The 24,561-nt window shown below is 46.4% G+C and overlaps 1 protein-coding gene across 1 annotated transcript; it reads right to left on the bottom strand.

Moving 5' to 3' along the window:
• Window positions 1-1,235: 1,235 nt before the first annotated feature.
• Window positions 1,236-21,220, bottom strand: BDNF (brain derived neurotrophic factor). The gene is made up of 2 exons (XM_075094940.1): window positions 21,131-21,220; window positions 1,236-2,647 (listed from the first exon to the last, which is right to left on the bottom strand). The coding sequence occupies exon 2, from the start codon at window positions 2,624-2,626 to the stop codon at window positions 1,886-1,888; it is 741 nt and encodes a 246-aa protein (XP_074951041.1). The 5' UTR covers window positions 2,627-2,647; window positions 21,131-21,220; the 3' UTR covers window positions 1,236-1,885.
• Between the last annotated feature and the right edge of the window lie 3,341 nt (window positions 21,221-24,561).

The raw sequence follows: 24,561 nt of genomic DNA, 5'->3' as shown, positions 1-24,561 counted from the left end.
GCTTCTAGCACGGGTTTCTACTAGTAATGACATAAACTCAGCATTAGATATAGTCTTCAAAGGGAATTATCATGGGGGATCGTATTTCAGACAAGCTTTGCCCAGTCCAGGTTTTTAATTAACTTCAAGAGCAAGACAGACCAATGCAGATTCTGCAGCATTCAGAGGCAGTTATGTTTTAGTGTATTTTCCTCTTCGTTCAGCTACTCTTCTTCATCTACAGGAATTACAAATATAGCATCTGTCTTCAGTGAGCTCATTAACGAGCTATTCCTGCCTCTCTGCCCACTGTAGTCAGTGCAAGTGCTATGCACAGCTCTTCAGCTTACACCCTGCCTTTTTAGACATACTTCTGTCAGAACAGTTAGAGGGGTAGCGCAGGGCTAAATACGTCTATCAAAACCTAAGCAATGTTAAGCCAACTCCTCCAGCACTTGCTCTTCACGAACTTCAGAGTATTTTTTATGCCAATATTTGTTTCATAAAGTAAGGCTGACAGCAGAAGTAGAGCCACACGAACGTCAAGGCTAATTGCTTTCACTTAGAGGCAGGGCCTGTCTGCCTCACGCCCTAGCTCTTCCCCAGGGCTCCTTCGGGCAGGGATGCCACAGCAGTTTGCACGCCGCATTTTGCGGGCCTGGGGCTGCTGGACGAGCTCTGGAGGGTAAGGCTGTGCTACCTGCAACACTCAGAGGATGCACAGGACCTCAGGCAGTGCTGGCTACAGATTGGATAGCCTCAGTCAACTCATAACACCGTTATTTGTCCCTGAACTGGCTGAGCTACCCAGTCCCATGACCAACCTGATTTCAGATCCACTATCATCTTGCTACAACATTCTTGTCCTTCACCAAGACGTTTGATCCAAGCACAGAGTCTTTTATTACATGAAAATCATTGCTCTCAGCACCCTATAGAATATTTTCTATCTGACAAGCTCCAGTTGTATGGTAAGTGAAACATTTTAAAGATGACAACCAACATCTTTCCAGAGGGAGGAAGGGGGGCAAAAAGAGAAAACCCCAAACACAAACAAACATGGTATAAGCAAATGCAGGTCTCAAAAGACAGCAAATTAAAAAAAAAAAAAAGAAAAAAAAAAAGCCCAAAAAAAGCATGTTGCCATACAGTTAAAATAAGTGCTGTCTTTAAGCCTGAAGTTCAACAATGTGAAGTGGAACATCACCATTCTTTTTCAGTTGCCTCTTTTTTTATTTTTTTTTTTTTTTGTCAGTAGTTGGACTGCTATCGCAAACACCTTCACAACATACAAAAAACAATTTTTTAAATCCAGAATAAGGTAATGATTTTTTTTTTTTCAATCTGATGGGAATTCAAAAGTAAAAGAGAAACAGTAGAACTATGACAACAGCACCTTGACATTGTTTTAATTCCAACGCTATCAGAAGTTAAAAGCAGTAAACAGATTTAATACTAACAGGAATAAAGATACTTACTGTCTAAAATGTAAACGGAATGTTTTGGTTCAATTTATTTTTCTGAAAGAGGACAGTTTATCATCAATTCACAATTGAAGCAGCATGCAATTTTATTCTTTTTTTTTTTAAACTTTTTATATTTTCAATTCTTGGCAACGGCGACAAACCACAATGTTATCGAGGAATGTAATGCAGACTTTTTTGTTTGCTTGTTTTCCTTTTTTTTTTTTTGGTTTTTTTTTTTTTTTAAACTTGTGCGCAAATGACTTTTGTTCCCCTTCAGGTCATGGATATGTTCAATAAATAGATTGTGGAACCACTGTACTGTATAAACTTCAGTTATACATGCAGTCCATAAAATTATTTTTTACTGAATAATTTACCCTGTTATGTATATATACAAATAGATAATTTTGTCTCAATATAATCTATACAACACGAATCCACTATCTTCCCCTTTTAATGGTTAATGTACATACACAGGAAGTGTCTATCCTTATAAAGCGCCAGCCAACTCTCTTTTTATTATCCATGGTGAGAGCTCTCACGTAAGACTGGGTAGTTCGGCACTGGGAGTTCCAGTGCCTCTTGTCTATGCCCCTGCAGCCCTCCTTTGTGTACCCCTTGGGGTTGCATTTGGTCTCATAGAAGTATTGCTTCAGTTGGCCTTTGGGTACCGGGACTTTTTCCAGGACTGTGACAGTCGCCCCGGACATGTCCACTGCAGTCTTTTTCTCTGCCGCCGTCACCCACTCGCTCGTGCTGTCACATACGCTCAGTTCCCCGCGGCGAGCTGGGTCAGAGTGGCGCCGGACCCTCATGGACATGTTTGCAGCATCCAAGTAGTTTTTGTACTCCTCGAGCAGAAAGAGCAGTGGGGGTTCCAAAGGCACTTGACTGCTTAGCATGACTCGGGATGTGTACAAGTCTGCATCCTTGTTCTCCTCGCTGGGCTGGATGTCCTGGTCCTCATCTAGAAGCTCCTCTATGACATGTTCAAATGTGTCCGCCAGCGATGTCAGTCCTCTTGAACCAGCATTGGGCCCGTTTAGGCTCTCAAGAGTCCCATGGGTCCGAAGACCTGGGTAAGCCAAGCTGCCTTGTCCTCTTACACTAGCTTCTTTCATCGGGGCAGCTTTCATGCAACTGAAGTATGAGATAACCATAGTAAGGAAAAGGATGGTCATCACTCTTCTCACTTGGTGGAACTGTTAAGGACAAGAACAAGAGAAAACAAAACAAAAGATTTAACTTACAAGGGATGGAGTAATAAAAATTCATCTGAGTTGTCACGAGACATTATGCATTTTCTGCACAGAACTGCTGCATGCAGCCGCAACTTATTACCGGTGACAAAGCGTACTCTTGTACAAGGGCGTTCTTTGATTTAGTTTAGTTTTTAGAGCACGTGCCAATGCTTAGGCAACACAGATACCGGCAAGTCAGAATTCTTATGTGCCAAAGTCTTTCTGTAGTAAGCATTAGATTAGATACTACGCAGACTCCTTATTTATTGACTGATTACACCTATTTCAAGTAACAGCAAAAGCAGAACCGCTATTTAGCAATGCAGCATTTCAGCAGTAAAAGGCTGCTTCGCAAGCGTGAAAGGCAAGACTTCCATTTCAAGTGCGAATGCAAATATTTGATTTTTAAGATCTCTCTATGCCAAAAATATTTCATCGTTCTATCCACAAGAAACTGAACAGCACCAGGAAAAACTGCACTTGTATTTTGAAAGCAACCTTCAAAACACAGGAAGAGGCCATACAAATTCTGAGGCCTCAGCAGGTCGATTCCTCATCTAAAAGTAGCAGGTACGTATGCATAAATATAGAACGACAGAACAGTCCAGGACAGTATGCTTGCTACCATACTGATTTTGAGCTGGAAAGATTGCTTGCATCATGTGAATGCCTTGGAGAGGACTTGCTGGAATACAGAGCTGATAAAGAGCTATACTGAAATGACAGGACCAGAACCACGGTTCCATACTTTCCCAGAGCCCTGTACCACCTGTTCTCAAGTGGGCAAAGCACGTATTTAAACCCAGTTAAAGCCCAGAGCTCAGCACGAAAACTAGAAGCACAACCAGCCCTACGGCCACATTGAAACACAGCGGTTTGCTTGCTTCTCTCACATTCTGTCCCAAGTTCTGGCGCATGGGCCATGCTTTGAGGCTTACGTGTGCACTTGGCTCTGTCCTCATTGAGCATGGATGGGTAGCACCACTCCTCACCAGCCTTGGAACCAGCGCGACTCACTCCTATCAGCACTCCCAACAGCCTGGGCTTCTACGACTGATCCTTCCCAAGCACTTCAAGTCTCTGTAGATTGTACATTCCTCAGGGTAGAAATTGTTTCCTCCTCAAGTGCAGAGTACACACTTTAGGTACTATTAGAACAAGAACACCCCAAATCCTGCAGTGACAGAGAGCTATGTTTTCTGTCTGATCCCAAGTGCTACTACAACATCCATCACATCCAGTTGTTATGTCTCCTCCTTCTGATCCCTGCTCTCACCAGTTCTGCTTGCTAGAAAGCAATGGCATTGTTCACATTTTTGAAGCAGCAGCTAATGCTTGTTTCAGAGCTTTTGAAGTTCATTCGGAAGTACCTCATACTTGGCAGGGCTCATTGGAGTAAATGCTATTTCTGTTTGCCAACAGGGTGCTATGTAAAAAGCCTTACTTCATCTCCTGCAAATATGCTGTGGGAAACTAGTACTCTTAAGACTCTAACATGGAAAGACAATCTATCATAAAACATACAAAGAAAATTAAATATGTACTAGAAAGGCAGTGCCCAAAATGTAGGTCTCAATGTTTACTTAATGAAGCGTGTGTGTGTGGGAGGTGTTTGGGTTTGTGTCCATGGCCCCCTCACCCCCACTAAACAAGATTTTGGCTTAGAATCCTCTCTACCCCAGCACAACTCTTCCTTCATCCCTCCATCTCTCTTCCTGTTTAAAAGTGTTATTGTGGCATAGATTTATTAAGATTAAACAAACCTGACATCTGTGACTCACAGGAACAGAGTGTTTGCTCTAACCATGCACAACATTAATATTTTTTTCAGATTTTTTTCATCCTAGGACTTTTAAAACATTCTACAGGGAATAATAACGTATTTCTTCCTCCAAGGGGAGGAAGAGAGACACTACAGAGATTTACAACACAAGGAAGAAGGTTATCAGTCTTCCTTTTTCAAACAAGGAGAGACAAGACAAGAGGGAGCAGGGGTGGTTCAGCTAGCATACAAATGCAGAGCCAGTGGAACAGGCAACAACAATAATAATATTCATACATTCCCTCTTCTGAGAATTGCTTTATATAAAACTTAAAAGGGGGAAAAAAAAAACCCAAAACAACCCACCAAACACCCACATCACACTTTGTGACCACCAGAGCAGTGAACAGAACACAGATCTTCTGGCTCCTAATCAAGTTCCTGTTATTTTTGTTCGAGTAGTGCCCAGAGGTCCCAGCCAATATCTTGACTCTGGAGGATAGACTCTGTCTGAGCACGTAGTACCCCAAAGGGCCTTCCAGTGTAACAGAGAGGATACAACACAGGAGGGCACCAAGACAAGCACAAAACAGAAGGGGAAGCTTGCACCCATCAGCTAAGTGTGCCACTAGGAGGCTGAACATTTGCTTTTCAAGTTAGGTAGGTGAACAAAGGATCGACGGATTCCTAGAGTAGGCCACATCCCTCACTATTGTCATTGGGTTGTTTACATCTTATGGTAGCCATGAACTTGGAGGGATGTGAAACTAATGGAATAGCGGCTGTGCAACTTCATTTGCATGGACATTTTTCTTACAAGGAAGAAGACAGAGGACAGAGAGGTGCAGAGAAACCTCACCAATTGACATCAATAAGCCCTCAGCATCCTCTGCCAATGGCTGGTTGGTCACCAGATCTAACAGTACCTTTTTATCTCACATTAAATTAATCCTTCCTGAATCAATTTTGCCTTCCATTTAGGAAGGAAACTCCTGTCAAGCTTGATCAATTTACATCCCATCTGATGACATACGACTGCTGCTCCTCTCTGGGGTAGCAAGATACCATGTACAACTAGGCTCTGAAAACCAACAACTTTAAGACAGCCATTATCCACATAGCATACTGATAATGCACGAGAAAATGTGTTCCCCTAAAAGCCACCCATCTTCCTCCCATTTATAACAGAAGATGAATATGTCAAAGTAAGCTTTAGCAGCACAGACACATGGAATATTGCTAGCAAGCAAACACAGATCAAACATCTACTTTGTGAATGAGTCCCAGACTAAGCTGAACTCTGCAGGCAGGATGTGGAAAGAGTCTTCTCTATCTTGACAGAGACTTGAGCAATATACACAGTCCTCGTCTTTGGCAGCAAAATGGTATCACTGATTTAATATGAGGAAGTCATATTTTAATACCTAGGAAGTCTCTTCATTTAGAGCCATAGCAATTTCTAGTAGCAGCTGCTCAAGATCTACTGGATTACAACACTGTAGCAGAATAAGATTTAAATCTCACTCCATAGGCAGAAACACAACATTTCAGCTACTGTTGAACTGACTGATGAATACACAGTTCATCTCTTACTTAGTGAGGCAGGACTAATAGCCCAAGGCAACACCAAAAAGGTCACTGCAAACACTTTGGATGGCAACTTCCAGCCCTTTTCCTGTTCCCCCACGATCAAACCTTCATTACCTTGCAAAGATTAAAGATACTACCTGTCCTGTTACAGTAAGTGCCTTGTAAACCCCGAACACTGACAGATTACGTACACTCTTCCGATTACGAGGAAGTCACCGTGGCACCCTGTGAGGAAGCAGAATCGGGGTGGCAATGTGGGAGAAAGCTCTATTTACCTGATTTCCCAGCATGCTACTACTGAGCAAGGTGCTTCCCCTTTCCATGCTGGGCTCATCCACCGCTACAGGGCCTTGCATGGAGATGTCCCAGTACTGCTGGGTACACCCACGCCTGATGCTACCCCAGCAGACCGAGCAACTATTTCCCATGGAGGCTTATCAGCGCTGAGTATTTCTTAACTGGAGCAAACTGGCTGACACCTTATGTTCTGAGGGCATCAATACAACTGAATGCCACACAAAACAGAGTAGCCATGGCCACTTTTAGTCAGACATGCAGCTAGAAAAATGCAATATAAAGATCACTAACGATACTGCCCCAGTCTGCAGTGCTATCATGCACCCATCCCCTCCCTTCTCAGCTGTAGGAGGTTCAGGTCTCTACTCCCCACCTTCCAGGAACGACAACTAAAGGCTGCAGCTTTTGCACTCCTCCTGTTCAGCTAGGTCACTAGGCATAAAAGGTCAAAGACTTCTCTAGGAGAAGAAATCTTCATTCAATTGCTGTCCCATAGACTGTTGTATACACCTACTAACTCGTATAAAATAGATATAAGCTTTTTAAAATAGATGCATGCTAGCCTCCAGCTAGTCCCTCAGGTCACACAGATATGCCTGTCAAAGTAACATTTGAGACTTGTTTCCCAAATGGCAGCCATTCTCCTGGCTGCAAGAACATCCCCCCTTCTCTCATGCAGCATAGCAAAGCTGAAGCCATGAAAAAGAGGTCACCCACTATGGACCAGATCTCAGGAAGACATGACCTACTTTGTACTTCAACAAAGTCCATACAATTACAGCTAGAATAAGGGCACATAATTGTGGGAGTCATCTCGGCTAACGGGAAGGTGGCTCGTTAAATGAAGGTCACATCAATTATCTACAGCTAGTTTACATATGCAGTCAATTACCTAGCTGTACTATTTATTTCAGTATTTGTATTTCATGAGGATTCACCAGTTAATTGTTTTATTTCATTATTTTTAGTTACTTTAAGCAGAAATCTAGCAGCCTAACAGGTTGTATTTCCAGCAGAGAGACCCGAGGAACAGCTGTCTACGTGTACTTGCTTTTCTGCATTCTGATACGTGCTATGAAAGTTGAAATAACTTTCAGTAGTGAATAGATTCATAACGCTTTAATCTCCAGAAAGGAGTGTGTGGTGGAAGATAAAATTAGCAGCAAGACATTCGTTTTCTGCCTTGCCATTTTCTAAGACCTTTATACAAAAGTTCAATTTACTAAATACTACTGAATGGCACAGGCATGAGCTCCTGCTCTACGCATCATTACCCGAGTGTGTGAACAGATACCAAAGTGGGATGCATGTCAGCACATGATTTGCAAAGACTAAATGTACTGAGAACAAATAGTATTAACCTTTAACACATGCATAACTGGAAGTCTGACGCACTCTGGTTATCCTTGCGGCTATTTATGCAGCAAACTATATAATTACTTTTTATTACTGAAAATAAAGCGCCCTCCCCCCTAATACATACACATGCACACCCACACCCAATTTGTATTCTTGTAAGTTGGTTTTCATGTCAGGAAGAAGAAACCTGTTTTATTTTTATTCTCATGTTGGTTTTCCCTGAGGTAATAAAGTCTACTTAGCCATAATGCCAGAGATGGCAGAGACGAAGAACCATTTTGAAGACTAAGATAAATAGCAAGCAAATTTACAAGTAGTTTGTAAACTACAACTTTTAAAACAAGAAATTTGCTTTCATCTTATGTTGCTAAATATTGCCTTTGGTACAGCTTCTGAGAGCACCGAAACTCCAGCCATGCCTACACTGGCGCTGGAGAAGTGTGCATCTGTTTAAAGCACTACATAGAGTTTTTGTGCGGTTCCAAGGTTTTATCAGACTCTCTACCCAGTGCATAAAAAAAATAAATCACATCTTCTCTTGTCAACCAGAGGTGGGAAAGAACTCAAAGAAAATAACGGCAAAATAATAATGCCATAATATTACATCCCCTATCTTTCACAGAGTTATGTATCAGAGTTTCCTACGAACTTCCATCATACCTTTCTGGACACTCAAACAGCCATGCAAAGGGCACGCTTGCTTCAAAGCTCAGAGAAAGAGAATTCAGCTGCTCTAATGGGCACAGACCAGACAGCCTCCTCATTACAAGCATGCTTATACTTAAATTGGCCAAGTGCAGAACTACGAGGAGTTCCCAGTAGGATTTCTGTTGGATGGATCACAGACCCATTCTGCCCATACCAGGAAACAGGCAGGATGGGTTTTGGCAGTAGGCATGAGTGAAAGAATAGGAGGCCAGACTCACAGCTGGTATCAGAGCTTTCAGAGACACAACACCCATGGAAGAGAACAGATGTGTACTATTTTTATACTTTTACAATGGGAACTGATTATTGAGCCAGTGACACACACACTGCCTTTCCAGCTGTTTGTACAGCATCCCGCACACGGGACACTCAAACTGCACAGGGCTGCACGATCCCTACCGTGAACAACACAACTCAGCCCCGAAAGGGTACTTGTGTGCATGCCACTGTACGTATTGAACACAATATGCTTTACCACAACCTTTTTTTGCCAAAACTTCATGTTGAAACACCAGGGCATGCAGCAAAAGTCTCCCCCTAAATAGAAGTGCTACCAGCAGGTTTGGTTTTGCTCATCAGGAGTATCATGGGTAGGGTAACATGACGTACTTCTACTGTACAGTACGGACACCACTTCCAAGCCTAAAACCTAAGTATTAGCAAATTCCAATTTCAAAACTGACTTCAGGCTTAGAAAGCTGCATTGATCTGTTTTAGAGTATGTCAAGATATATTCATGCCATTACCGTGTTCATTCAAAAGGAACAACCTCTGTGAAAGGAAAGTTCACCTACAGAATAGGCTACCTAACACACCCCCCCACCCCCAAGAAAAACAACCACAAAAACCACTCCATGAAATAATTACTCTGTGCCAAGATACTATCTGGTTCCTCCGTGGGAGAAGATAATTACCGTTCTCTGAAATCATTTGCTTCGATATTCACTAGAGCTTTATATAATGTTAATTCAACCTGTGCACAGAAGAACGTTAGGGCAGAACCTCAGACCTTTGAGCAGCCTCTGTGGTTTGTCTTCTGTTTCACTAGGGCTCTTTGCTATGAAATACTGTGCTGAATTGTCACAGGACTAGGCTATTCTGCCAAGTACACACATGAAGCTCCCACTGAAGTCAAGGATAATTGGCACCCGAGAGCAGGAACAGAACGGTGCACGTTGCATGCAAACTAGCGTGAGTTGGATCCCTTGTACTGTGACATGTGTCCAGCAGCCCTGGAACAACCCAGAAGCTGCTGTACCAGTTGAGCTTGGATCTTACGAGTGCCTATAAACTATTGAACAGCATGTAAAACATCCCACGCACCCATCGGCTCTGCTGCAAGTGGCAAACTTCCTAGGACCTATAGAACATTATGCACTCAACAGGAACATGAGTGAAGCTTAGCCAAGGAAAATCAACGGTTAAAAAAGCATAAGCATCGCATGGAGCAGTTACCCATGGTTTGGGCAGGCAGTGCTTTCTCTCAGGTAAGGGAGGAGAGCAAGGGCTATACCCATTTATTGCAAGACTCTTACCTTTGCTGAGACCCTGACTGTGTGTGGCATTGCTGTAAGAGAATTCCTTGCTTTTAGCCATAGTCAGTCCTTGAAATGAAGCAGATCAGTACGTTGTGATGTGCGTGAACCAGAAACTGGAAATGCCTGTTGGCAGAGCCCTGACAGGTATTAACACTATGCCTGCATTTGCCAGTGGTGTTATCAGTCATCTTTTGGCTGCCAGCCCTCCTGTGCAAAGTTCTCTTGACACATGCTCACTCCAGTTGTTAGCACGGCATCTCTGTAGAGCATCTCTCTATAGAATCATAAAACCTATGGTTCTATGATCTCTATGGAAACACTTTACATAGACGGGGCAAGGGATAAAAGCTTACACTGGGGTACCAGAGCAGCTTCTGGGAGTATTCAAGTCCAAAGTTACATGGGAACAACCAGGCCAGGAGCAGAAGTTTGTAAGTTTGCAAAGCCCCCTACACTGACGGAATAATGAGGAATTTGTATTTAACAAGGATGTACTCATTAGGAATCTAACCCGCCTCACTCGGCAGCCAGCCCTGCATGTGCCCTGCTGTGATAACGGCGTTATCTTTGGAGATAACACTGTTGGAAAATTATGTTAATATGTTAACGTAATTGTACTGAAAACACTTTGGCAAGAAGAGCTCTTTCACCAGTGATATTTTACTACGACAATGCAGCACACCACATATTTCAAAGCTTTATAGTTTTCAGCTTTTTTTCACCTTCTAAGTGGTTTCATGTTGAAACAAGACTTTTCCCATTGCTATGCCTGCATCTCTATCCTTGATCTATCTTAAGAAATTGGGGGCCAACTTCAACCAGATTCAATAGAGGGGTACAAGTTCCATAGACAACACTATTTCCACGGTCACATGCTGCATGCAAGTAGCTGAGACCCACACAAATAAGCCCCCCCGCACTCCATCCTTAGTCAGGCAATCACCAGCGTACGGGCTCACCCACTCACAGCACTGCGTATTGTTGCTTTCGTTTCACAAGCTCCAACGAAGAAGCGGGTTTGGAATTACTAGAAGGGGTAAGGAGGTACATCTAGCAAAGGTGCAAGTGTCTGAAAACAAGCTTCCATTAGTTGTACTGCTCAAGGTACAAACGTCTAATGGAACATAAAGAAAACCTGCAGCCTTGCAGGAAAAATAATTTATCAGGCTCCTGCCTTCCCTTAGTTGTATAATGGTGTAATTTCTTTCACAGAGGAGTATTACACTGTGATTCCTGTGGATTACATGGACATTGGGTCCTTCCCCTCCCGGATTAAAAATGCAGTTTACCTGGTTCATACTTGCCACCAGCTACAACTACACATCGTGGCATCATGGGAAGTTATTTCCACAAAAACTGCTGAGGTTCACTGAAGCAGTATGTTCCAGTGGACCCAGTTCTGGTGGACACAGTCACTGCCTGGGGTAAATCCATAGCGCTCCGTTCGTTGATTTATACCAGCTGTGAAGGTGGTCATAGAAAACATCAGATGGGGCCAACACCTAAACTATAGCTAATAGCTGTTGTCAGAACTAAGCGTGACAGGTTTCAGCAAAACAGCTTCCTCACGCTCAGGACTCCTGAGGGATACATGCATATTTGGTCATAATTACACTTTAAAGAGGAAGGGGAAAAAAGCTTTCTAGGTGTGCAGACTAGCTCCTCCCTTCCCCCACTGATATAAGCGCATAAATAGCCCAGACATGCCTATAAACAGAAGCATGCAAAATCCAGCCCAACACCACCTAACTCTCCTCTGCTCTGCACTTGGGTGTCTTGTTTCACGCGCGCGCACCCCCGCTGAAGAAACTGGCTTTGCCGCCAGCGCACTGTTCTCACTGTGAGAGCCCTTAAGCTCCAAAGGGTAGGTTTGTATATGGGATTTCAGTCATTAAATAAACACTTCTCTAGAAAAACTTCAATACCTGTCCCTTCACATAAGCAGATCCAACTGCCCTGCAGGGAAGGAGAGCCTCTCCAGATAGCTGGGGGTGGGGGGGAGGAAAGAGAAAGTTAAAACGAGAAACATTAAATTACCCAATTAGTCTGTTGAAAACAGCAAAGTGTTCTCTCTCTCCCCAATCTCTGCACAACACGATAGATTATCTAGAAGTCACCATCCTATCCAAAATCAAAAGCAGAGCTGTATTATCAGAGTTAATTGGTAGTTCTAGAGAGGAAAAAACCACACTTAGAAGTTGAGAGAGCAGAGAGACCTGGTACTTATGCTGCTGTGACTCTCCACTTGTACGACATTTCTTGGAGAATGCACTGTCAAAGCTTCCAAAGTGCTTTGCAGCCACTGAATCTCAACATACTTAGGTGAGGAGGAACCGCATCAGAAATCCCGTTTTCCTCTGGGTAGGCTGAAGCCCATAAACACGTTTAAGCAACTTACCCCGGACTGCCCAGCAAGTCGCTGCTGAACCAGAGAAGAGGGGAGCCCCCGCTCCCAATCCCTCGCTTCAGCCACTACACAAAGCTGCTTTAGCCATATGTATCATTCACTTATTTTGCAAATCTCTCTATGGTAACTTAGATGTCTAACCCAGAAAGAGGCAGGGCAGCTGATTAAAACCTTAGGGGTATTATTTTGAATACATATGCTAGCTCACTTCCATCTGTGTCGTTAATTAGTTTCTGACTGTAGGTTAAATGTAGGGCATGTTGTCACGAGCCTAAGGTGGGGTGGCAGGACCTCCTGCTATTGCCATATGGCCTTTTGTTTCTTGCTTCGTTCTTCAGTTTTTAGCCTCATGCTTCTAATTTGTGGGCTCGACCATTATATAACAAACAACAACAAGAAAAGCAAACCTAGTGTTAAAATAGAAACATTCTTCTCCATTAAAACTCTAAGAGGTTTGACTTGAAATGCAACACAGCTTCCTGTCTCATCCAGAGGCTGCTTTTACCCACAGCAAATTTGCTATGGAAATCAAGAAAGACGTATTCCCATGGAGAACTACTACTGCACAAGTAGGCATTTACCAGCCCTGCAAACACAAACCAGGCAGCTTGCCAGGGACCAAAGGTCAGCCTTCATTTGTATAAAACAGAGAAGAGCAAGGCTATGCCTACTCGACGCTGAGCCGTTACAAGGGATGAAGCCAGCGTAGCAGCACCATCCCCATCAAAACAAGGAAAGGAAGAAAGATGACTGAGTCATCTGGTCATTTTTCTTTTTCCCCAATGCATCTCCACAGAGGCATCTTTTTGTTAAAAACACAAATGGCTCACAACTGTCTTCAACAAAACTACGGGTCATGTTTTGAAGGATGCCCGAACATGACTAATTACAAGATATGCAGAGTATCGGCAGTTCCCCTGCAGTCATTTTCTAGAGAGTATAACTTGAATACTAACAGGTCTGGTGGTGCTTTGCAACTGAAGGCTTGCTCCAAAGTGTTTGATTTAGAGTAGACATGAAAGTTCCTTACTCTGTTTTCTAGCTCTCATTGTATACCTGTCCTTCCATTAGCTAGAGGCAGGGGAAATGATTCCTGGTATTTCCAAGCATAAGATTCTATAATTTTCATAAGTTACAGGAATCAGAGCAAGGAAAAAAATATACAACAATATCTATGTTGAACAAAACTGATTAAGAACCACGTGATATGACTTCATGCTTGAGGATTGTGGAAGTCAAGATGTTGCATCTAGGTTTGTCAGACTGGGAGGTAGCCTTCTTTGGAGACTTAGACCTATGAATAGTTTCTTAAATCTTATTTCTGCTAGTTGGGTTTTTGTTTGTTTTTTGTGGTGTTTTTGTAGTTGTTGTTTTAATGGAGGCATGTGGAATTGACTCAGTTGCCCTTTTGCAACATCCTTGCTCATCATTAACACTGCTGCTACTTTTGCAGTTACAAGGGCAAAAAAGTTTTGTACAGGGTGCAGCAGAAATTAATCATTAGTGCCAAAGAGAGAGAAGAGGATGTAAAAAGAGTCTTCCAAGGAAGGCAGCTTTGTCCTTTGCTTTAAATTCAGGTATGAATCATTGTCTGAATATTAGTTCTCCCCGTAAAAGCTATTCTTTTGCGTGTCTTTATGCAAAATTCCTATTTCTGTGAGATTTTTAAAAAAGCACCTGCTTATCCTCTCTTTGCACCATTTCATTGGCAGCAACCTGCAGACACCATACCAGTAAGTACCCTGCTGTTGTAATGAGACATAAAGCATCCTTCTCTGCCTCCCATGAAATAAAAACAAACCTTCTTCACCAGCCTGCAGGATATTAGCTGCCAACAAAAAAAAAAAAATGACATTGACATAAACTGTAATGTTTGTATCTGGAAAAGCAAAAATGGAGAACTTCAGATGTGTTTATTTCTAGTTTTGGTTCAACCCATTATAAAGATAAAGGGCAGTCATGATGTTCGGCAGCAAATTTGTACTTCACCACAGTTTCCTGGCAAGGGTTCTGGTTAAGTTACCCTTGCCAGCTTGAACTTGTTAGTGGCTTTGCTTCCCCCTTGGACTCACACTGGCTTTCAGTACAAATTCTATCAAATAGCATTTCTCTCTTGGCATTTATGGCTCAGTCAAACTGGATTATCAACTCAAAAGGAATGTAAATAGCAAGTGACGATCCAAGTCTCAATGCAGGCAGCCAGCAGGCACAATTATCTAGAAATACCGCAAAACAAGTCCTGTCGCTCATCCCAACAGTGCCCATACCCTTCTGTAGTACGGTGACACCTATGACTAGGGGGAGGTTGGTTTACTTACTAATCCAGCCCTTGAATAAAGTTTATATTTCACTTCTTTTCATCTCAGTATATCAAGTACTGAACAGTCACCAAAAGCACCGTGGCCAGCGTAAAGAAGGGTAAACTAAACCATATGGACACTAAGTGTTGCACCAAGCTTCGAAAGTAAATGGCATGACAGACTAAGGAATCCAGAGATCATAACCTTTAATTCCTTGATCTAGGCAAAACCGCATTTCTCCAGGAGCTGTGATGTTGAAGAACGCAGTGTTTTGATCACGTTAGATAAGGCACAACATGTGCTAGAATTGGCATAAGATTATGTTTAACTCTCTTTTATAAGATATGTACTACAGTATTTGGGGCGGGGGGGAGGGAAGAGAAAGACTCGAGTCCTGTTCTTATTGTTACAGCCTTAAATGCAGCAACATGCTCCAAGTCTTCCGCATGCTGAGCTAATAAAGAGCGCATACCAGCACTTTGCTTAAGACTTCACCTAGTTCAATCTTTTTCCAGACTCCTCCTGCTACGCTACACGCCTGCAAAGGACTACAAGCCTACCTGTAGCCCAGTGCACATACTGGAGAGACAGAGGTTGGATGTAGAACTCCAGCTGAGCCAAGGGCAGCTTTTCAAACACTAGTTTGGTAAAATGGCTCTCTCCTCACACACCCTCGTATGGCATCAGCAGCCTGCAGTTGCCTCCTAGGCTTGAACGGCAAATACCCCTGTGCCACAGCTCCTCAGTTTCCCACAGGAAGACTCTGTTCCCTCAGAAGCTATACATTAAGCACTAACCCGATACACTTCACACTGACAGATTTCAGCTGTCTTAAGAAATTATCAAGACCTTCACCTGGAAAGATACACAGTGCATGCCATCAACCAGTGGCTTGCATTTTCAAGGCTCTGCACGATGGAAGTTCTCAACTCCCAGTGAGGTTTAGTTGTGTTGGGTTTCTTAGTCCACTGGGCATTTGATAGCCATAAGCTAGCAGTTATTATAAAAGCCCCCGAAATGTACTGTGTCTGTAAGAGTCAAACAGAAATAATTGCACACGAGATTATGAGCTCGGCAGGTAAAAAAGGCACATTGTTTCTCTTTATAAGCAGTTCCTGACAAATTAAATAAGTAACAATGCTTATTCTTCTCTCCCAAATGCAGAGGAAAACCCTGCTAAAGTCAAAGATTGATATACGAAACATACAAATCAGAAGTTGTGAGCTCAAAACAAACCAGGAAACTATATCCTAAGAACTAAGGGGCAGATATAAAAGGTATGTTCCATGTGTTACTATCCTAAATCTAAGAAATACCCACATACCCAAGTTAACTTCCATACTTAATACTGACATTGGAAAAATCTTGCATCTAGTAAACCAAGCTGCTGAGTCAATACATTAAGGAAAAAGAAAAAAAAAAAATCACACTTTTTTCTATTCCAAATATCTGCTAAAGGATACTTCCTACCAAGTCGACTTCAGTGATGAGCTGGGGGAACAAAGCCCATCTTCCCCCAAACCAACTCAAATCCTTAAAGGGACTGGTTCTACATTGCACTTTTTTGGTGCAAGCTTCAGACACGCTATCAAGTCTTACGGACAGCTGTAACAAGCCAGTATAAATTTGGCTTGCAAATACTTCCTCAGGTGTAGTCTAAAGTTCAGTCAGCAAATGATTTATGGAAAGTGAGCCTTCTTGTTTACCTATTCGAGCCACACAAGGAAGACTGTATAAAGATTAGTTATGTGCATCGCTGTAATAGGACTCGCAGGTGCCACCTCAGTTACAGGGTTAAAAAGCGCCCGCATCCGTGCGCTAAACTTACTGCTGCGAGTAAGAGTGGTTGGGATTAGCAGCCTCGCTCATTTTAATTGTCCAGCCTCACTTGCAAGAGCCAGCCATAGCAGCGTGTTTGGTCCATGCATCTCTAGGTGGCGGTAGCTGCTCAGATTTTGAGATACCGAGAGATGCTTATCTCAAATTTAGCAACCAGTATTCCTCCCATCCTCCCAGAACTGCCTTTCCTAATTTGAAATGTGACCCCCCTCCCCCCTTTCTTTATAATTTATAGTAGTCTGAAGCTGAGTCACAAGGATTTCTGCATTTTCCTAACCAAGTACACAAGAAAAGAAATGAACTGCCAAAGTATTGAGGTAATTTATAGCGTAAAGCATTGAGAGCTTCTAGTCGATCAAAGGACTCAGAGAAACAAACATAAGAACAATCATGCCTTCTGTTCTGTACAAATGCCACGGCCAGAAATAACTGTCCTAATTAACTGGTTTCAAAAAATGACTTCTCCTCGGTAAGAATATTGTATCTTTCAGAAAGTATACAACTGCTACAGCCTTATGGCAGCTGTCACCGGGGCACGAAAATTCACTAAATGAAGTTCCCTTTCACTTCCTCTGGTTGTCCACGGGACTCATCTTCAGACAGCTGTAGCCATTTGTGATGCCTAAATTATGCTGTAATGGGATGTTCTGCTACCACTAGTATCAGCGTTATTGAAGGATTACAATCACGTCAAATCAGCATCATCCCAGCCAACCCTCTGTTCACAATTTATAATGGGTAGAAATTGTCCCTGAGATGAAGTTGGCTTTTTTTTTGTGTAAGACTGTTGCCCATTCAGTCAAGTCCACAGCATCTTCGGTATTTCAGACCATTCCACGCTGACTGCTACTGTTGGGTGTAGGAGTTGAACTCTTACCACTCTATAGTTCCCCGATAATTAGGTCCTGAATGTTGAAAAGGAGGAAAATATGAGCCTGACGCTACAGATAACCTACACTTTGTGCATGTGACTGTTTGTCCTCTTCTGCATGGACAACTACTAGAGTGTTCCTCGTTGGGTTGCCCAGAGTCTAGAATTTTAAGCAACATGGCCAACATAAGATTATATCAGAGGACACAGGCCATGGCATAATGGCTGCCCTGTCAACTCACACATATCTCCAAAATTAAAGCATTTTCTTCTTCTGTTATTGTGTATTCTGGTGTTTCCAAACCAAGCAGCATGAGGATTTCTGTCGATAACATGTCAGCTTAAGGCACCGTAACAGAGTTGCCAGTACACACTGCGTAGCAAAAGCTGTGAATTATTGTTTGTATTACAAAAGTTCTGAGAAGTCCTTGTCAGGTACCAGGAACAGAAGGCAGGCAAGATGATCTCTGCCCCAAACGACTCACAGTCAAAGATAAGACTGAATAATAGGCATGGATAAGGAAAGGAAACCGTAAGATTTGCGAGCTGACAGACGGCGGGCACAGCCTGCCAGCCCCATCCCAGCTTGTGCATCAGGCAGTTTGCTCAGCACACACCTGTACTGCTTCCTAATGGTGTGGCGCAGGGAGCAAAAGCGTTGTTATACGCAGCACCTTCCCTGCTGGAACTGAAGACAGTAGGTTATTGAGTTACCACTTCATTTTGGCAATGCACAAAACCAGCTTAGCTTCAGTGCTTTTAAAAGCTTTGTTTTAAAGGGTGTTCACAGCTAAGCATTACCAAGAATGCCAGCATATGAACCGATCTAAGAAATGATTGAGAGTTTCCTAATTAAGCAGCATTTTAGCTATTGAGGAGGAACCAAGTGCTCACAACACATGCTTGAAAACAGGTCAAGACAAGTTAGTAATTAACCTATTAAAAGCATATATCCTCTTCTAGTGGAGCCTCCACCAATTCACACAAAGCCTAACGTGAGATTTCTTGTGTAGGCGCAGGACACATTCTTAGAACAACATTTTAGCCTTTTATGCAAGCCAGGAAGGCAGATATGGGAAATATTTTTTTTAATATGACCACACTTATTACACAATTCACTCAGAGTGGATTGTTTCTCACCTTCATGCAGGCTTACCCACAGAAGGGATGAGAGGGTCTCCTGCTCACGAGCTTCTTGTGACCTGCTTTTATACCTTCAGCCCAGCAGACAACGATTATCTGAGCTAGACACGCAGCTTTTGTGCTCTCCTCACTGTAACAGCAGAGTACCAGCTGAAGAAAGTGCTACAGGTCCTGCAAGGACTTTTAACTGCAGCTACTTTCAGCTCAGCACTGTCACTATATGCAAAGCCTTTAAGCAAAAGTGCAGATCTTGAATTTTCCACTATATTCTTTAACTTTTTAATGAGTCTTTAAAATCCTTTGCATCTGTGCACTATGTTTCGTAGTATTCCAACATATTGTACTACTCCCGTAGCACTATGCTACACCATAATGCCTCCGTGTTTAAAAGCACGCCACTTGAAATCAAACATTTTTCAGTTTAGCCTTACTCCCTCCAAGATAAAAAGTCCTTTGCTCCACTGTTATATCTGGATTATTCAGATAAAGTGTTCTTGATCCTCCTGACCCGGTTTACCCTGATTTCACAGCCACAGAACGACAGGATCTACCCTGCAGCTCCGGAAAGCAGAGAGCGCTGGCGACGCGAACAGAAGGCACGCTACTTACAAATGGGTTTTCCCAGCCGAGGTTCAGTGAAGCTGAACATTAAGTGGTAGTACTACAGCAGAAAATTGTTGTGAGTTACAGAGCCCCGTAGGAAGGCTCCCGTATCTAGGAGTGTTAAGTAAAGCTGAAGTGTCTACCAGCTCCTTCAAGGTATTTTAGAGTTGAAACGGAGACATTTCTTTGCCCTGAGACACTGGTGAGGGACGGCACTCCGTCCTGCTGCTCCCAGAGCAGGCAGAACATCGCGGTTTGCCTTCTCCTTTCCCTCGCCCCAGGTCTGTTTACACAGCCAGTGCCCTGCCGCTCCGCACGCAGGGAGCCGTGGCATCCCCCTGACAGCTGCTGCCCCCTCTCGCGTCCCAAACCGTGGGATTCGCAGCCTGGGGAGAGCCACGAGCGTCTCCTCTGCTCACGTTCTTCCATACCTAGGCTAACTCTGGGCCATCACCAGGGTCAAGTTTTCACCCACGCGCTCGCAGGCAGCCCTCCAGCTCTGCAAGCGGAGCCGTCGCTTTGCACCAAGGCGCTACCCGACACAGACGAGCAGGACGACGCGATGACCTTCTCGCTTGGGACAGCCGACCACGCGCGGACAGAGCGAAGCCTTTCGCTTCCGCTACCCAACAGCCACTCAAACTTGGCGACGCGAAAGCTGCTCCTGGCCACGAGCGGGCAGCTTGTTGCCCGGCCCTTCGCTCCTGTCTAAAGATGACCAAGGAAATTTGGTTTATGTACGTATCACGCCATGAATTGAAGATTACAGAAATACTTGCTGAGGAAAAATGTATCGCCAGGATAGATTCTTCGCATTCATTAGAACTGTGTTACTAGAAACATAAATAAGTAATGACTATTGATCTCACAATAGTCATAACCTCAGAACAGCAAACTACAATAAACCGAAAGGAAAAGTACATATTTTCACCGTAATGTACAAACCAAGACACCAATAGCACCTCTTAAAAACAAACAAGCAAAGCAACCATGGCCCACAGTTGTAACGCTTCATGCTTTTAATCCTATAAAAGAAGAAGGGGAAAAAAAGGGGAGGCTTCCAAAGTGTTAATTAAATCTTCGCCAACCAAATTTACCGTCTAACATCAATTCCCTCCTGGCTGGCGGAGGAGTGCTTTCCGCACCAACAGGAAACCAAAACCACTGGGGCTGGCGGAGCGGAGGACCCCACCTCGCCCCTCTCCTCCTCCTCCTCCTCCTCCTCCTCCTCCTCCTCCTCCTCCCCGCGCCCCGACGTGCGCAGACGCCCGGCCCGGCGCCGCGGAGCCCCCGCTCCGCGCCGCCTTCCCCGCCCTCCGCGCTCCCCGCGCCCGGCGGGAGAGGCGGAGGGCAGAGCCCCCATGGCACCGCAGTCCTGCCGCGGGTGCCCGGCGTGCTTCACATTCCAGCGACGGCCGCGCTCCGACAAGTGCGGCGCTCCCCTCCCTGACGGCACCTCGCCCGCCAGCGCCGGGGCGGCGCCCGGTGCCTCCCCGCCCGCCGCTCCCCTCGCGGCCGCCGCGGCGCGCCCCGCGCCGGGGTCCCGCCGCCGGCACCGGCACCGCGGCCCCCGCCCGCCGCCGAGCGGGAGGGGCCCGGGGCGACCGCCAGGGGGCGCCGCTCACCGCCCGCCCGCCGCGCCCCGCCCCGCGCAGGGCGCCGCCACGCGGGCAGCGCGCGCCCCGCGCCCGGTCCCGCCTCGCCCCGCCGCAGGGTGGGGGGGCGGCGGCGCCGTCGGGGAAGCGCCGTCGAGGGAAGAAGCGCCGCCGGCGCCTCCGCGGCCGCCCCGGCCCCGCGCTCCCCCTCAGGGCGACGGCAGCGCGCTCCCGCCTCCGCGGGGCCGGGTCCCCACAGAAACCCCGCCGGGCACCGGCCGGCCCGACAGGTGCGGGAACAAAGGGGTGCGGGGCTGCCCTGCCCCGGCCCGGCCCTCCCCGCCCCGCCGCCCTTCCCGCTCCCCGCACCGGCCCGCCGCCGCCGCCCGCCCACCCCCGGTCCCTCAAGTTTCCCGGCGGGGCGCCGCGTACCTCGTCGTCCACACAAAGCCTGTCCGGGTCCCCTCCGGGAAGTCACATCCTCTCCCGGGCGCCCAGTCCCACCGGCCGCCTCCCGCCGCCCCGGCAACACAGGCGGCGGCTCAAGTGTCTCATCAAAGCTTTATGAGGGGCGGGAGGGCAGCGGAGCCGGATCCCCCACCCCCGCCGCCCAACGGGAGCCTCCCGGCCCGGCCCGGCCCCGCTCTGCTCCCGCTCCCGCTCCCGCTCCCGCTCCCGGTCCCGCCGCCTCCCCGCGGAGCGGCTTCGCCCCCCGCCCGGGCACCTCCGGCCAGCGGCTGCGGCGGCCGCAGGCACCGCACCGCCCCGCGCTGCCCCGCTTAAAGCCTCCGCGCCGCCTCCCCGGCCCCGCCACCGCCCCCGCCCCGCCCGCCCGGCCCGGCCCGGCCCCCGCTCCCCCGGCGCCCCCCGAGCGGCGGGCAGGGCGCGGAGGGGCCGGGCCGGGCGGGGAGCGGAGCTGGGCGCGGGGGGGGGGGGGGGGGTCGGCCCGCTCGCCCGCCCGCCGCGGGATATTGGTTTACTCCGCCGGGTATTAAGCGAGCCCGATCCCTTTAAATATCGCTCCGGCGCTGACCTCTCCGTAGTTTGCCTATTAAGAATGCAATCAAGATAATAACAGGCATTGCTTATTAATGAGCGCCCCAGGTAACGTTACACCGGTGACTTTCTGGAGGCGCGCGGCGGGCGCGGGTGCTCAATCCAGGCGGCCCGCAGGCGGCTCTGCCCGGCCGGCCACCGCCACCGGCACCGGGACTGCCACCGGCACCGGCACCGGGACCGACGGCCAGAGCCGCCCGTCCCGCCAGCGCCCGCCGGGGAAGTCGGGGGCAGCCGCGGTGCCCGCGGGACCCCGGGCAAAACGCCCCGCTCGGCTCTGCCCAGCTGCCCGCGGGGTGGTTTTTCCTTCCCTCCTGTCAAAAATCTGTCTTGCCTTTTCCCTCTTCTTGCCCGTGCAGCAAATACGGTAAATTATTGATAGTGGAAATTGCGTGGTGGAGGCAATAATGGCATCCCCTGATTGACTGGCTCCATTTGATCTTGGTAAAGACAGAGAGATGGCACGCGCCCCGGCCAGGCCAGCTGCGGCGAGCGGGAGCGGACACTGGCGAGCGGGAGCGTGCGCCTGTGCCGGCGGGGCGCGAGGGCCTGTGCCACGTCCCACGGCGAGAGCCAGCGTGGGGTCTGCCCCCAGCCTGGCACGGGGCGCCGTGGCCTCACCTCCGCCCTGCCCTGTCCCCTCGCTGGGAAAATCGGAGGCGGTCGATTTTCAGAAGAAGATATCCCACCTCTTGGATGAATCGGTTAAAACAAGTACCTTTCTACGCCTTAAAGCCTGACTGCCATCTAATTGCAATTAACGCCAAAGGCCCGTCCGCTTCAGTGCGCTCGCGGCCGTTTATTTATACTGGGAGAAATGTGTGCAACTCATTGCCTCCTTCAGACAGTCTGATTGCCTGTGTGCTTTTGCTATGAAACACCTGCATTTATTAGATCAGTAAAGTAATAAAATATCCCAGGCGTTTGAAATTTGAGTACACCTAAGGCCTTCCATATAAAACAGCTTTTAATATATATTAAGGGAAACAATCCTGGTGGTTAATATCCTTTGCAGCTTTAAGAACTTCTTTAAAAATCATGTTCCAGTGCCACATTACTATCCTTCTTGCACTTGGGGGTTTGGTTTCGCATGTTTGAACTAAAAGCATCACTGAGCTGTGAAGACAGTTCCACCTCTTTTGTCCCGGTGATCTCCAGTCCGAATCTACTCAATTTACCAGAAGGGAGGTGGTTTTCAAAGTCCTCGCTAACAGCCTGGGCCTGAGGAATCACGCCCAGCTCTTGCTGTCTGATATATAGTCGCTAATAAAGGTAGCTCTTCAGCCCAAGTCCTGCTCGGCTATTTCTGTAATATTCAAATTCTGCCATTAGGAATACATCTGCCACCTCTTTCCCCACTGTAATAAAGCGGTACGACCCCGTATCTCTCCGCGATACTGCCAGGTGCAGGCTTGGGTGCACGGGGATCGCAGTGCAGGATGGAGTGCAGGTTTCAAACACAGGGATGGCAGCTGGAGCTCGCTAAGTTAGCGTGTGCGTTTTATTTTGCAGTTTTGGACTTCAGGACACCATTCAGCTTTCCAGGTACGACCGTGTTAGTGCAGGTGCCTGATTTCACCAGGGCAGCATGTTTTCAGCAGCCTTTTTGCATAGTGATAAGACAGCACAGTTTTAATATTCTGTGTTCATAAGATGATGCCTGCAAATATTTGGATGATCTACCAGTCAAGTTTAACAGCAGCAGCAGAGGCTACTTTAATCAGCTGTAATGTAATACATTACACACATGTTATTCCTGGAGGAAGGACTCTTATCCTGGTACACTAGACATGCAGATGAGCAGCAGCGAGTATCATGCTTTAGAGACACCGAAGCATCTGCTGGCGTGTTCTCGGGAGCGAAGGAGAAGGCACGTATTCTGAAAAAGTCTGCTTGCAATCAGAGTAAGTTTTTTAATTTTGGAAAGGAAGCGTGTTATGGACCGCCTGACAAGTCCTCGCTCTGTGGTACGCGCTTTCAGCTCGGCTCTGCTAAGAACGTGAGAACCATCAATTCCAGGCAACCGGGCGCTGAAATTCCCGTTTTCCTCTGCTACAAATACGCTGCCTTTTGCCCCAGTGTAGAGGTTTTCCCAGGGAAGAGGTGAGGTCAAAGCGCTGCTCTATCTAGCTGGTATAATCGGCCCTTTGGGGATTATTACCAGCCAGTGCTTGATTACTGGGAAAATTGAAAAAAAAATAAAAAAAGTGTAAATAATTATCTGTTTGGATTTTTAATGCACATCCAAGCTGGGTTCCTTATTTTTCAATCAGGCCCTGACTTCAAGGAGAATTTTGAATGAAAGAGCCCCAAAAGATTGGGCCCACAAGGTATTAGTTTGTGAAGCAACTGATAGTCATCACATGGAGACGCTGCCCCTGTCAGAGCTCCACTCCTTTGTCCACGAGACGTACTGTAAGCTTAGAGGGATACATACGCCCTCGCCTTTGAAATTTGCGGGATGCGTACGATGCAATGATCAGACGTCCTGATGTTTCCACGGATTCCCAGGCGGATGCCCGCCTTGACAGCATTCACCTTGAAACCCGGTATCTTTTTCCTATACCTAACTAGTTAAAATTCCTTTTTGCATACACAAATTACACTTCACCCTTTCCCATACAGCGACAGGGAAGGAGTAAGAAAGAGTACGAGTTGTCAATCAACGTAACGTTGATTTATTCCTGCAGCAGTATCAGACTGCTTGCAGGGGGCTAAGACCATTGCTTTTTGCTGAATTCAATTTAAACTGTAGCATAAGCACTAATGATGCTGTAGATGCTACAAAGAAGAAAGCAGAAGCACGC

This window comes from Phalacrocorax aristotelis, chromosome 5, assembly GCF_949628215.1.
Source record: "Phalacrocorax aristotelis chromosome 5, bGulAri2.1, whole genome shotgun sequence".
Lineage (NCBI taxonomy): Eukaryota > Metazoa > Chordata > Aves > Suliformes > Phalacrocoracidae > Phalacrocorax > Phalacrocorax aristotelis.
This window is presented reverse-complemented; position numbering and strand designations above follow the sequence as displayed.

Bases quoted from the DNA above. Each gene is read 5' to 3' on its own strand.
- BDNF (XM_075094940.1), bottom strand. From the start codon at position 2,626: ATGACCATCCTTTTCCTTACTATGGTTATCTCATACTTCAGTTGCATG.